General features: G+C 41.2%; 1 protein-coding gene across 8 annotated transcripts in view; it reads right to left on the minus strand.

The window, feature by feature from the left end:
• LOC107385885 (dedicator of cytokinesis protein 3) overlaps nucleotides 1-15,988 on the minus strand; it is a 200,199-nt gene that overhangs the window by 73,201 nt on the left and 111,010 nt on the right. For all 8 annotated transcript variants that reach the window (XM_070549540.1, XM_070549539.1, XM_070549538.1 and 5 more), the window contains exons 4-5: nucleotides 15,902-15,957; nucleotides 13,674-13,770 (exon numbers count right to left, since the gene is read on the minus strand). In XM_070549540.1, coding sequence (XP_070405641.1) covers nucleotides 13,674-13,770; nucleotides 15,902-15,957 — 153 coding nt within the window. The remainder of the gene's footprint in view (nucleotides 1-13,673; nucleotides 13,771-15,901; nucleotides 15,958-15,988) is intronic.

Below are 15,988 nucleotides of genomic sequence, written 5' to 3' on the forward strand. Positions count from 1 at the left end.
ACCCAAACACACATGTGAAACAGACAGTTTTTCATTGCTCTATTATTTATTTTCAGTTAATGCTCCCAGTATTGATGCTTCTTGTGGAAGAATGTGTCAACACAGGCCTACTGAACACGTTTATGGCTTTGGACCACGTTTGACCCCGGGCTCGGAAGAGTCCTCACAAGATGTTTAAAGACAATCTGACCTGGTCATCTAGAAATAACCAAGTGGTTTGAGTCCGATTCACTCAGATCCTAAAGGAGTTTTCTTTCCCCTTCCAGCACATTAGCAGCATTATTCGCTTCACTTGTTAGGACCTCAGTACAGTAGCTGAGCCCTGAACGCTCTGACCTCTGGCTGAACTTACAGAAACTCTCCCTGGATGGCTGGACAGCAAATTTAATCAAATGTTTTTCTATTTTCCTTGAAGAAAACCAACAGACCTTAGGACCCTTCCCAGATTGATCACTGCTGGTGTTTGTCCTCTTTGACCAAATGTTAAAACACACCTGATGCTAGAAGAGCCTGTAAAGTCTGGCAAACTTTTATTGGCATTTTTATCGATTCATAAATTCCAACATCAATCATCAATTAATCAAAGCTGTATTTATAAAGCACCTTCCGCAACCCTGCCAGGAAGCCCAAAGCGCTGAAATGCATAATTTATTCCTCACTGTAAATAATAAAAATTTTGCAGCCGAGTGTGAAGCGGCTGGGATAAGGATCAGCACCTCCAAATCTGAGAACATGATTCTCAAACGGAAAAAGGCGGTTTACCAACTGCAGGTTGGGAAAGAGGTCCTCCCCCAAGTGGAGGAGTTTAACTATCCCAGGGTCTTGTTCACGAGTGAGGGAAGGAGGGAGAGGGAGATCGACAGGTGGATTGGGGCAGTGTCTGCAGTGATGCGGACGCTAAACCGATGAAGAGTGGTGAAGAGAGAGCTGAGCCAGAAAGCAAGGCTCTCAATTTACCATTTGATCTATGTTCCTTCCCTCATCATCTATGGTCATGAGCTTTGGGTGATGACCAAAAGAATGAGATCACGGATTTAAGCGGCCAAAATGTGTTTTCTTCGCAGGGTGGCCGGGTTCAGCCTTAATGATAGGGTGAGGAACTCAGAAGTCCAGGAGGGACTCGGAGTGGAGCCGCTGCTCCTCCACATCGAAAGGAGCCAGTTGAAGTGGTTTGGGCATCTGGTCAGGATGCCTTCTGGACGCCTCCCTCGGGAGGTGTTTTGGGCACATCCTGCTGGCAAGAGGCCCCAGGGTCGACCCAGGACTACCTGGACAGGGAACACCTGGGTGTCCCAGCTGAGGAGCTGGCGGACGTGGCCGGGGACAGGACTGCCTGGGAGGCCCTACTTGGGATGCTGCCCCAGTGACCCAGACCCGGACAAGAGGCGGAAGGTGAGGTAAATGTTAAAGAGCGGGCTGTTTCTGTCTCTCAATCCAAACTCATGATGACCAAAAGATCCGGGCTTTCCTAGTTACCTCAGGTAAACTGATCATAGCACCTTTGCTGTGTGCTGTGCCACAGTTACCTCCATGGCAACAAGTTTTTCTACAATAACACACATTCATATGAGACAATACCAGCCAAGTTGTCATGGTTATAAGTCACAGTTTCCAAAGACATCATAAAGTGAAACATAACAAACCTTTTTACTGAAATAGAAACTAAACCTCCATCTCTGAGCTGTTTTACACCACATCCTCCATCCCACTGGTTTCTCTTCTCGTCCTTCATTTGTTATTTTATTGCTTATCTGCGTGTTTTTATCTCTCAATGTTGGATCTTAACAGGACACTAATGTGAGATGTGTGTGGACAGAAACAGGAAGTATGTCCCACAAACCCTGAAAAAGACAATTCTGCCTCTCATCTTTTAACTCCGGCAGAGAGGAAAGACAAAAGTTTGTTAACTGTGAATAAAAGCACGGAGTGACAGAGCTCGAGGACGATGAGTGACGAAACCAGTCCACAGAGCAGATAAAGAGGAGGAGGAGCTGTGGCAAATTTAGATTTCAATAAAGCTTCAATCACACAACGGCGCCTTTATGCATTTAGCAGCTGATGAATTTTCTAATCTAGTCACAAAGACAAAAGAACCTGTAAACAAAAAGAGATGAAGTCTGAAGCATTTATTCTGTTATGATATCTGAATGTAACATTTCCCTTTAAAGATTACTTCTAAAACTTAAACACGCTTTATAGAAACAGGAGAAAATAATGCCAAAAATGAGGTTTGCTGATAAATGTGCCCTGACCAGTCAGCTGGAAAAGTTGGGACAAAGATCATTGCAAGCAGCTGTGGTCCACGAAAAGAGCAGGAAGCCCACGCAGAAGTTATTTGGGGTTTCTCCTCCTACCAATTTTCTCTATATGCATGCATTTGTCCAAGTTTCTGGTTATGTATGTATGTATGTATGCATGTTATGTATGTATGTATGTATGTATGTATGTATGTATGTATGTATGTGTGTATGCATGTTATGTATGTATGTATGTATGTATGTATGTATGTACGTATGTATGTATGTATGTATGTATGTATGTATGTATGTATGTATGTATGTATGCATGTTATGTATGTATGTATGTATGTATGTATGTATGTATGTATGTATGTATGTATGCATGTTATGTATGTATGTATGTATGTATGTATGTATGTATGTATGTATGTATGTATGTATGTATGTATGTATGTATGTGTGTATGCATGTTATGTATGTATGTATGTACGTACATATGTATGTATGTATGTATGTATGTATGTATGTATGTAATTTATGTATGATGTATGTATGATGCATGTATGTATGTATGTATGTATGTATGTATGTATGTATGTATGTATGTATGCATGTTATGTATGTATGTATGTATGTATGTATGTATGTATGTATGTATGTATGTATGTATGTATGTGTGTATGCATGTTATGTATGTATGTATGTACGTACATATGTATGTATGTATGTATGTATGTATGTATGTATGTAATTTATGTATGATGTATGTATGATGCATGTATGTATGCATGTATGTATGTATGTATGTATGTATGTATGTATGTATGTATGTATGTATGTATGTATGCATGTTATGTATGTATGTATGTATGTATGTATGTATGTATGTATGTATGTATGTATGTATGCATGTTATGTATGTATGTATGTACGTACATATGTATGTATGTATGTATGTATGTATGTATGTATGTATGTATGTATGTATGATGTATGTATGTATGTATGTATGTATGTATGTATGTATGTACGTATGTACGTACGTACATACATACATACATACATACATACATACATACATACATACGTACGTACGTACGTACGTATGTATGTATGTAATTTATGTATGTATGTATGTATGTAATTTATGTATGTATGTATGTATGTAATTTATGTATGTATGTATGTATGTATGTAAAGCTGAAACAACTAATCGATTTAATCGATTATAATCGATTATTAAAATAGTTAACAACTTTTTTAGTCATCGATTAGTTGTTTAATAATCATATTTTACCGAATAAAGTCTATTTTTTACTACAATCTGACATCGGTTACAATATGTTAAATTTGCCGCCAGTGTGTGGCAGTAATGAGCCACTGATCTACCAGTGGAGCCGTAGAAGAAGAAATGAGCCAATAAGTGCCCTCAGTTTTCATGACGTATCACGTTACTGACGCTCATCTTGCTGTGAGAGATGGCGGATCAACATGAAATACGGAAGACAAATAGAAGCGACAAAACAAGAGAAACCCTGGACAAAAACCTCACGAGAATGGGAGCACTTCACTAGATGCCTTGAAAAGACCGGTGACCTGCAAAATATGCAAAAACCATGGCACGACGGAAGCACGACGTCCCTAAGTGAACATTTGAGACGAAAACATGTGGGGGCTGATGCAGCAGAGGAATGTCCGGTAAGTCACAGAAAATAAACAAGCTAACGCAGATCAAATTTGAGACTTAGTGATTTAGCTGAGTTCGTTATAGTGGATGTTAAACATGTTTTTTTTTTTTTTTGCCGCGTCAGTTTACGGTGTTCTACTTCTGATTGACTAGATGCAATCGTGAATCTCCTCTGTGTTGTGAATCATGCGCTTGCCAAATTTAGCACGTCTGTTTATGAGACTGTTCTCGTTAAGAGAAAAACGGCACAAACCCATAACTGTGTTCCTCATTCAAAAAAGGACAACTCCGCGGAGAAAAATATACAGACGAGCTGTGTCCAGGTGAATATAACGCGGCATAGTTGTACGCTTTCAATTTTTAAATACAGGAGAAATTCAGAAAGTCCTTTTTTTAACTATTAAAAGGCTGTTTTACCGTCTAACACTGTAAAACGCCTCACAACACATTTTTGTCAAAATAAATTATCACTGTATATTGTTAATTAATTCAAATAATGTAATATTGATTTAGTGTTGTAGTGTGTGTGCTGTTTTATTTTATATGTGTACTTAATTCAGTTTATTTGTGTTTCTTATGCAGAAAAAAACAAGCAACGATGGACAACTACATGGGGAACAAGACACTCACCCCCAGCAATGCATACCACTTACAAACGCTATTCTAGATTCTACATTATTTTTTTATGGAATTTACCTCTTATATTTTGATACCAAAAAATTATTCTGGACTGATATTTTGCACTGTTTAGCTCATTTTACACCACTGACTGTTTTCATGTGCAATAAAATAGATTGCAGTCAACTGCACAATTCTCTTATGTTTTTCTTTTTCTTAACTGAAATGTATTCATCACTTGTATAGGTTAAATAGCTAAACAATAACAAACTGATTAATCGATTAATCGAAAAAAATAATCGACAGATTAATCGATTATGAAAATAATCGTTAGTTGCAGCCCTATATGTATGTATGTATGTACGTATGCACGTATGTACATATGTACATATGTATGTATGTATGTAATTTATGTATGTATGTATGTATGTATGTATGTATGTAATTTATGTATGTATGTATGTAATGTATGTATGTATGTATGTAATGTATGTATGTATGTAATGTGTGTATGTAATGTATGTATGCAATGTATGTAATGTATGTATGCAATGTATGTATGCGATGTATGTATGCAATGTATGTATGTATGTATGTATGTATGTATGTATGTACGTATGTATGCAATGTATGTATGTATGTATGCATGTATGTAAGTATTTATTTATTTACTTGTGCTTTGAGACGAATAAATCGTTACAGACGTACCATCTTGTCTTCCAGTGGGTCCCCTGACCATAACAACAAATAAAAAGCCCAACTACAGAATTAATAAGAAAAGACAGTTCTAACGCATTAATCACAAACTAAACTAACAAAAATATGTCATGGTTCATCCTAAATATATATAGGCAAAGAATCCAAAGCATTCCTGAAAAGCAATATAAAAGCTCAAAAGAATATTTAGAGAAAGATAAAGTGGGTCTTCAGAAATCAAAAACCATTACAAACGGACGTAACATGTTCACAAACAGAAGTTCTGATAAGTTGTTCCAGCTCTGACAGAAAAAGCCAACCTCCCTGACTCACTTTTAAAGGGGTTAAGGCCAAAGAAATGCTGATCTAGGTTTATTTTCTGCACCATAGTTGTTTTGGAAGCCAAATGAACACAAAAGTCATGACTGCATGCCAGTACAGACCTGAAGAGTCTCAGCCACAGAGCGGCTTTTCCGCCATGCTCCTCGCTTTATTCGCAAGATCACAAAATCCCTTGAGACTTCAAAGGTCACGGTTTGTTTATGTCATCCACAATTAAACCAAAAAGAAGGAAATCCCGTCTGATATCACTGTTTGATGTCATATGTGATGTTCCTCTCCACTGCCAGGATTAAACACACCGCTGCACTTCTTAAACGATGCTGTGATTAAATAAGCCATTTGGTCACACATTTTGACGTAATCCACATAGTCCACATTTTGACAAAAAAATTACGTAGTCCATAATCTACATTTTGACAAACTCGCATTGCTGCAATAGTCTTATTTAGAAAATGTCCGGAGGTTTTACACTGAAACTGTGTGTTGTTACAAGCCCGGTGAGTTGCAGTCCCTGCATGAGAAGGCCAGCAGCCCACCAGGCCATTCCCAGATTATTTTCCTACTGCTGAAGGTTCAGCACCTTGGAGAGCGCTCCCTCCTTTGCAGAGGCAGCCTACCACAACTCCAATTGAAGTTCAGCACCATGGAGAGCGGCCACTACCAAGAAGCCTCCAGCTTGACTACAAGCTGGAACCTATTGGGCTGTGATGAGCCAGCCTTTAAAAACCTATGTCCTTTGTCACCTGTTGAGAGGGGGCCTCAGATTTTGTCTGGGTGCCTCTGCTGCTGTTGGGTAGCTTGCCATAAGAGACTTGATGAGGGTTTTTGAGACAATTTTTTTTCCATTTCCATTTTTTATTTAATTTCATGCAATCAAACAAAATTAGCATTAAAACAATTCAAGTTCTCAAATAATCATCAATGAAAAGGATCAGAAAGAAGCAAAAACTTATAATATCTGCCCCCTTTACACATCAAACATTAGCTTCACTTATGTTTATGTTTATGTATTTAGCAGACGCTTTTGTCCAAAGTGACTTACAAGTGATAATCAGCATGTTGCCCTAACAGCTTGACATCAATCATAGAGAGGAGGGAACAAGGAGTGGACAGTAGAGAGGGGGGACGGGTGCAGGGAGGGTGCTAGTTTAGAAGATGCTCTCTGAAGAGCAGGATCTTCAGGAGTTTCTTGAAAATTGAAAAGGAAGCCCCTGTTCTGGTAGTGCTTCGTGGTTGGGTGCTAGTGGCTAAAGGGCACAAGTTGTTAAGACAAGAGCAGAGTGTGGAGCAGAGTGACTCGGTGGCATCAGTCACTTCATAAGCAGAGAATGTGCTGGGAGATGGAAGAGTGGAGGCAACAAGAGAGGAGAAGTGGTTGGGTGCCAGATTGCGGAGGTTGCGGCAGAATGAGACCATTGGGGAGGAAGCAGTGGACCTCCCTTGTAGAATCGTGCTGAAATGGATGAAGTAATGATCGGAAAGATGCAGCGGTGTGACAGAGATTGTGTCTATGGCACAGTTTCTGGTGAAAATGAGTTCAAGTGCTTTTCCAGCTTTGTGAGTTGGAGGACTTTGTACTAGTTTTAGATCAAATGATGACATTGGTGACAGGACACCTGGCGAGCTGGGATTGTCCAGGTGAATATTCATGTCCCCAACACAAACAAGTCTATCAGCCTCCTTAAGATCTTATTATTTCATCAAGATACGTTTGGCACTTTTTTCAAATACAAAAAATGATTTAGATTGTTTTATTTCACTGTCAAGACTATTCCATAAACAGACACCTTTAACTGAAATACATCTTTCCATTATCACTGTTCGGAATTTTGGTTTTTTAAAAATATCAGTTCCTTTTGAATAACAATAACTTTCTCTTTTTACAAGTCTATTTTGAATATTTATTGGTAGAACTCCTTTATGTGCTTTGTACATAAGTTTTAATAAATGATATTCTACTAGTTTGTCAAATTCCATTAGGTCTAGTTATGAAAACATTAGATCCGTATGATCCCGATATCCACTTCCACTAATAACTCTCACTGCTCTTTTCTCTTAAAGAAGAATTGGATGTGTAAATGTTTTACAGGTACTTCTCCATACTTCAATACAATGTGTCAGATATGGAAGAATTAACGAGTTACACAGAATATACAAAGCTGTTTTGTTCAACAATTCCTTCGTCTTATTTAGTACTGCAATAATTCTAGGATTACTAGGATACTTTTAGAAATCTTTGTGGTAAACTGATGGGCCATTCCCATCTGTACCGGTCGGCCCGGGCCGGGTAGCCCCAGTCGGCCCCAGCCTGGCCCGGTTGATTCCACACATCCTTGCCTTAAGCCCATGTGGGCTGATTCTACCCACCAATCAGAGGCTTGCTCTAATGGAAGGTGTGAATTTGCTGTCAGCAGTGGGTGTGTTGGCCCTGGTCGGCCTGAAGCAGACCCCCTCGAGAAGAGGGCTGAGAATGAGCCTTGGTTGGCCCGGAAAAATACCAGGCCACCCAGATATGTAAACAACCTACGCTACCCGGCCCGGGCCGGCCCGGTACAGATGGGAATGGCCCATGAGACAACTTATGGTTAAGGGGCATTATGGAAGTTTGACAGCCAAAACATGTATAGAAATAATAAATGTCTTCTTAATACATTCTCCTGCAATGCCCTGGTCCTGTAAAATGAGCCCTGGTATTTTTATTGCGATTGCATATTTTTCTGTAAAATCACAGAAAAAGAGAGCTGCTCAGGTCGAGCAGGCTGCGCATTCACGCTCAGGTATAGCCCTCCGAACCGTTCTTGAATGTTGTTTCAGCTGTGATCAAGGATATAAATGTTACAGATACAGAAGATGCCACTGGCAGTTTAGCTCGCCTTGTAAGATTTTGGGCTTTTGTGCAGAAGACCCAGGTTCGGTTCTGGACGTGAACATGGTTGTTTTAGAGTTTCTTTTTTACATAAATGATATATATTTTTTACAGTAAGATGCCCAAACGGCATTCAATTCACAGATAAAAAAGATGTGGGTTCAACTTTCATTTTGGAACAATTTTTCAAGCAAGGGAAGGGCATGATCTGAGCATGCAGGAGAACTGACCCATCATACACCTTTGTCGGCTGTGCTGAAGAGAAAAATACAGAACCAAATTATTTAATTAATTAGCTGCGCATTCTCCTGTCCTCTGTCCTTCGGGCCACACACACACACACACAAGGGACTGTCAGCTCTCAGAGCTCTGTGAAGCGGACCCCCGTCAGCTTCACAGAGCTTCGTCTCAGCTGTTAATTTCGTTAAGGAGTGTGCACGTACAGCATGCGCGCCTCGTGCACGAGCCTCCTATTGAAGCTGCCGTTACGCTTTTGGCTTGAGGGGGCAATTGCGAGCATAAAAATTCAAAACTCCGTAAAGTCCCTTTAACTGTTGGTTCTGACTGAAGGCTGGTTGTTGGTACAGCTTACTGATTTATCTTTTATTGTAGTGCGCACTCTGAGAGCTCACCCCTGGTTATCTTACTCACCGCTCTATAAGTATATGTTGTGTTTTTATACCTACCCTCTTTAAATTTGTTCCATGTTAAATATCGACATCTCTTGCAGAGGGACTCCTTCTGTTTAATAAACTGTTAAGCTATAAAGTGGCCTCACCCTCCTCTTTGTTGTTTCAGATAGACCTCTCTTATTTGTCTTATTTCTCCACCCTGGGTCTCCTGGCCAGGAAGGAGTGTAACACGTGTCATTTCCTGTCTAGCCCTATGTCAAATGCGGAAATTGATGTGTCCTAGAAGCAGCTCTTGGCAAAAATATAACCCAATTCTAGCTTTAGCAGTGCACCACTCCACTTCAGGCACATGCCTGAAAATGCCCATGCTGCGGCCTCCTCATAGACCATGATGGGTTCTATTTGAGGCAGAGATGTTCTTATGATGCTTTCAGTGTGAAGTAGGGATAATGTAACCATCTACACACCCTAGTGTCACTACTGTCCCACCTGGAACTTCCCACTTAGACAAAAGCACCAAACACTGTGAAAATGAGCAACGATAAACGAGCTACAGGAACCAGTTGGAAAGTCAAATAAAGTTCATCAGCAATGAAAAGGAAACAAAGATTACTAGAAGGAGACAATTCTTCAGAAATGAGACAAAAGCTGCTTTCATACATGAAAAGTCACTATTTAAATTAAATACAGTCATTTTTAAATCAAATCAAATCAACTTTATTTATAGAGCGCTTTCACATGGCCAGAATGGACAAACAAAGCGCTGTACATCAATAAAATGCAACACAATAGGACAGAGATATGACCATTAAAATACATTAATAAATCCATTAAAATACACTAAGAAATCCCTGTAAAATACCGTAATAAATCCTATAAAAACACAATAAGAAATCCATTTTAAAATACAGTACAAAAACCTGAGTGCCAGTTCACAGTCCATATCCGGCCTACTTCCCCTAACTTCAACGTCCAAAAGCCAACGAGAACAGATGTGTTTTCAGTCTTCCTTTAAAGGTTTCTAATGACTTGGCCTGTTTTACATCAGCTGGCAGCTCATTCCAGAGACTTGGTCCAAGTACTGAAAAAGCTCGACTACCACGAGACTTCAGGCTGTACCTAGGCACAGTTAGTAATCTCTGGTCAGCTGACCTAAGGGAACGCACCGGGACATGCTGGTGGATGATATCGGAAAGATATTTAGGAGCCCCTGTGTTTAACGCCTTAAACACAAACAGGAGGACCTTAAACCTGATGCGATAAAAAACAGGGAGCCAATGCAAGGCACGTAGGACTGGTGTTATATGTTCAGACCTCCTGGTAGATGTTAACAACCGGGCTGCAGAGTTCTGAACCGCCTGGAGGCGTGCTACTGGAGCTTGTCTAAGCCCCGCATATAGCGAATTACAATAATCCAGCCTGCAGGTAACAAAGGCATGGATTACAGTTTCCAAATGATTATGGGACAGAAAAGGCTTAATTTTCGCAATGCGGTGTAGATGAAAAAAGCAAGATCTCACAATACTGTTCACCTGAGCATCAAATCTGAGATCTGCGTCCAGTTTTACCCCTAAGTTAGAGACCACCGCCTTCTGATGCGGTGCCAGAGTGGCAAAATCAAGCCCTTGGGCACCTCCTGGGGTCTTTGGTGGCGTAAACAGAATAACTTCAGTCTTGTGTTCGTTGAAACACAAGAAGTTCTGAGCCAGCCATTGCTTGATGTCCTCAAGGCAGTCCAACAGAGGTTGAATGGTGCATAAACCACCACGCTTAATTGGAAAAATGACCTGGCAATCATCAGCATAGAGATGGAATGACACATTGTGTTTACGAAATAGTTCACCCAGGGATATGAGATATAAGGAGAAAAATAGTGGGGGCAAAATCGATCCCTGGGGAACTCCCCATGGCAGCTCAGCCAGATCGGAGGAACAGTCCCCCAACCTCACACAAAAACTCCTCCCAGTCAGGTACGATCGTATCCACTGAAGTGCCTGGCCCGTAATGCCAACAGACCGCTCCAGCCGTTTTACCAGGATGTTATGATCAACGGTATCAAAGGCTGATGACAGGTCCAAGAGCACCAGAACCACAGCATCACCGGAATCATTTGCCAATAAAATGTCATCAAGGACCTTAAGCAGCGCCGATTCAGTGCTATGAAAGGGTTTAAACCCAGATTGAAATACTTCTCCAATTTCCCGTTCCTGAAGAAAAGATGTCAGTTGGTTAAACACAGCCCTCTCTATGATCTTTGAGATGAAAGGGAGTGTAGATACAGGTCTGTAATTGGACAAGATTGTGGGGTCCAACCCTGATTTCTTAAGCAGAGGTCGTACCACCGCCTGTTTTAGGGGACTAGGGACTTCCCCAGATATCAAGCTGCTATTTACAATTTGCAGTACGTGGTTACCCACTACAGAAAAAACTTCTGTCAATAGCCTTGCCGGGAGAACATCAGTTACTGCCCCTGTTGGCTTAAGTCTCATGACCAGATCCTCAAGCTCTGCAAGAGTTAATGGTTGAAAACCCTCCAGTGCCTTAGGAACACAGAGATCTGCATAGGGTGCGTGCTTAAGTGGTGGAATAGAGGCCCTTGTCACCCTTACCTTGTCCACAAAGAAGTCTAAAAAGTTGTTACATGACTCAGTGGAGTACTCAATCGCAAGGGGCTCATTGACATTTAAAATAGAGTCAACTGTCTTAAAAAGTATCCTAGCATTCTGAGAATTTAAGGAGATTATGTTTGCAAAGTACTTTCTCCTTGCATCCTTCACAGCCTTCTGATAGCCAATCCAAAGACTTCTCACTTGGTCAAGCGAGCTCTGGAGCCCATCCTTTTTCCACCTCCGCTCGGCCTTCCTGCACATCCTTTTCAGTGCTCGAGTACACTCAGTTAACCATGGCTCCTTTTTAGCTTTAGGTTTCTTTACCTGTACTGGGGCTACCACATCAAGCGCCATGGTACATGCTGAGTCAAAATGTATAACAAGCTCATCTGTGGTCCAAGCTCCGTAGTCTTGCTCTGCACCCCCAATAGAAAACACTACGGCAAACTCAGCAGCTGTAGAGTCTTTTAACATCCGACAACGCTTCATCGGAGCATATTGTTGCACCCGTTTGTGAGTCCAGGCCACATCAAACAATACCGGCCTGTGATCTGAAAAATAGGCCTCTTGGACCTGCAGGTTGGAGACTCCTACACCCAGTGACAGCACCAAGTCTAAAATATGGCCACTAACGTGTGTGGATTGGTCCACTAACTGAACCAAATTAAAAGAGTCCGCGAGATTTAAAAATCTTTCACCAAAGGTTTATCCTGACAGCACACATGTATGTTAAAGTCCCCAAGAAGTAACACTTGATCATACTTAGGAATCAGCTCGCCAAGAAGTTCAGTAAAGTCATCCATAAAATCAAAGTTTTGTCTCGGTGGACGATATAGGAGAGCAACCAGTAGCTTCTGAGAGCATCCAAGCTCATAGAGGCAGAGTTCAAAGCTGGTAGGCACAGAGGATGGATATACCTGCCTACACATAATTGATGATTTAAAAATCACAGCCAATCCTCCACCACGCCCCGAGGGTCTCGGAACACTAAAATATGTAAAATCATCCGGGAGAAGCTCCACAAAAGCAGCAGTTTCATCTTTAGGGACCCAGGATTCAGTAACACACAGGAACTCCAGACCATTTGTTTCAATAAAATCCTTCAGAATAAAAGTCTTATTCATAATAGATCTGGCGTTAGACAGAGCAAACCTGATGACGGAAGAAGATGCTGTTACAGTCAATTCTTCTGGATTCACTGGCGAGGGCTCTGCTGATTCACATATCACCTCAAGTAGATTTTGTCAGTGAACTCCTCTCCCGCACGCTCGCCGCTGTGGTGCAGGGCGCCGCGACTGTATCATCCCGCCGCCGCACACAACCGACACCAATCCGGAAGCCGCCAGATTCAACGGCACCGGATCCAACTGGTGCTCCGGCGACCCACCGTCCCCCTCTGAGCCCACAACTCCACACACAGCATCCAACCCACATCGGGCCGATCTCAGCTTCATCCGGCATCCAGCACGCTTCCCCCGTCTCCGGCGCCTCCTCCATCTAGGTAAGGTTGCCACGTAGCGCACGCAGCCCAAAGAACCATCCAGTAGTGGCGATCCATTCTGCCCAAAACCTCCAGAGAACGATAAGCCCTCAGCTGCTTGGCGAATCCCGAGCAAGGTTTTACGATCATACACCCGGATAGAACTGCTAAATTTCAAGGAAAGAAAAACTAACATGAAGCAGAAGAAAAGCTTCAGGAGCAATAGACGAGCTGCCACACACACCGGCGCCATCTTTCACCTCAGTAGATGAAATATATTTTTAAACATGTTTGTATTAAACTGAGAGCAAAACTGCTACGTCACTTCTTGTTTTGGACTATTTTTTAGATAAAATCTAGAAAATTGAATGTTTCATGAGTAAAAAAGTAAGTTTTACCCATTTTACCCATGTAGCAAAGCCAGCCTGGTTTTTATTTTTTATACAGTGACTCTGCTGCATTTTTGCTGCCATTCTCAGTGATGAATGTGATCCATAACTCACCACATAGAGCTGCTTCCATAGCGAGGCCCACTCCTGAAGAGTTGATGTCACCTCGGTAACAACCGGGTCTTCCAGAGGCGCCACAGTCTCATGTGGCCTGAACAGAAACACAGAAACTGTTATTTACACCCGTCTGATCCTCGGGGCAGAAGGGGTCAAAGGGATTTAAAAAGTTTTGTGTCTACTTTGATTTGAATCTGCAGTCTAACTTTTTCAAAGCCGAAATTATTAGAACCAGATGAGGACAGAGACCTCGTTTCACCCTTCAAATTGAAAAAAAATCTTACGAATTTACGCTAACGTGCATTTTTTGTTTATATTTTCGTGTGGCTGTTTTCTTACTGAGGGGGTTTGTTCCAAAAGTCACAACTAAGACGCTACCTCACATTTTCCTCCCCCTGTTTTCTTCTGACTGGCTGAATAATAAAAACAAATGTACCAGATGAGCTGATCTCCCAGATGAGCAGCTCTCAGCCAAAACACATCAATGCCTTTAATATTTTAGAAGCTTACTCTCCTCTATTATTCTTCTCTTTTTCTGCTTTTTCTTGTTTGCATTTCTTTATATTTGTCCTAATTTTAAATGTGTTTTCCTCATTCGGAATTTTTTTTTTTCCTTTTCACCTCCATTTTTTTAACAGTATTTCTTCACATTAAATAATTATTTTTGGTCTTCATATCAACAGATTCAAACTATTTCCACACGTTCGTTTAATATTCTTTCTCGATTTGGACATATGAAAGTGTTAAGGTGCTTCTCTGGACTCGGATTGAAAAACATATTTACGTCCTCCATCTTTTGTTTTTGCTCCTGCAAACATTTAAAAGTTTCTCTTGTTTCCTCAAACTCTAGAAGAAAAGAGCACTCGATGAATGAGTTTGTGTATTTTGATTTGCTTCCAAGTGTGAAGCCCACAACTGGAGCTTCTTAGAAACATGGTCATTTATTTCTTCAGCAGTCAACTCATGCATTAAAGACATCTCTGACAGGACCATCCTGATGCTTTTTGACATCTTTTCTCCAGAGCTCATTTGCTTCAGCTTCCCCACACTAAACAGAATCCAGTCTCCCATTGAAAATGAATAAATCCACCTTTGACCTTCTGCAGCCACGTCCAGAACCAGCCGTTATGTTTGCACGATTGAACCTGACCTGATCTGTAAATAACGCTTCTTATTTGCTGAACTTCCTGCAGCTTGCAGACCAAACACACCGCCTAGAACCCACGCCCATTATGTCTGATCCTTCCTCCCACCTCTAAGACAACAGCTGAGTAACACTTTCTTGACCCCGAAACTCAAGAGTTTGCATCCAAACATCGTCCGAGCCATCGAGAACCGCCCCTCCTCCGACATTTAATCACAAGTCCCGGCCCGGTACGAGTCATGCACCATAACTTTCCACTTAGAGTTGAATGAATGTGAGCATTTTGAGCAAGGGTCAAGGAAAAGTAGATATACAAAACTTAGAGCTGTCTTCTCCCAAGGTGAGCCGCTGCACTCACGTGGACAGGAGGAGCCACCGTGAAGTTTTTGTCACAACTTATTTAAAAGACCCACGGCACAAAGAAACAAGGATTTCTGTGCCTTAACCTCAGCAAATGAGCTTTAAAACCACCATGTAATCTCTACATGAAGACAGAATTCATCGGCTCCCAGCTGCAGAGGAGAGACGCCTCACAGCGCCGTAGGAAATACGGCACGCTCCACAAGAACATTAGCCCAGATCCAGCAGACACAAGTGATTTAACTTAACATTAACTTACATTATCAGATCAGTGTGGCAGAGATTTGCTTTCTGGTACTTTCTCTGCTGAGACGGTTATGGGATGGCAAATGGAACGTTTCTAATGGATCTCAGCAGTAACCTTTGTAACAACCTCACCGTTAGAAAAGAAGAAACTTATTTTCTTAAAGCTCTGATCTGAACAAATGTGAAGAAACTAAATTGGTAGTGTTTTAGCCGATACCTAAGCTGATGTGTGTTATTATTTTCCAGGTTGGACTCGTCTAAAAAAAACTCTAGATCAGCAATAACACAAAAATCTTTGTATAAATAATACCAACATTGGACCTGATCCAATTAGATTACCTCAAACCTGAAGGGCTTTATGTAGGACGTATGATTTCAGTTACATTTATGCAGAAATACAGATAAAGATCATGATTTCACATTTGGGAAACAACAGATGATGCAGTTTAAAAGTCTTGCAGGATTTGCCACCTACCCTCGGTTGGTCACTGTGGCTTTCTTCAGGTGAACATAGTTAGCAGGAAAAACTCCCTGGAGAGACAGAACAGATGAAGTTGTTTAA

Source organism: Nothobranchius furzeri, chromosome 3 (genome assembly GCF_043380555.1).
Source record: "Nothobranchius furzeri strain GRZ-AD chromosome 3, NfurGRZ-RIMD1, whole genome shotgun sequence".
Lineage (NCBI taxonomy): Eukaryota > Metazoa > Chordata > Actinopteri > Cyprinodontiformes > Nothobranchiidae > Nothobranchius > Nothobranchius furzeri.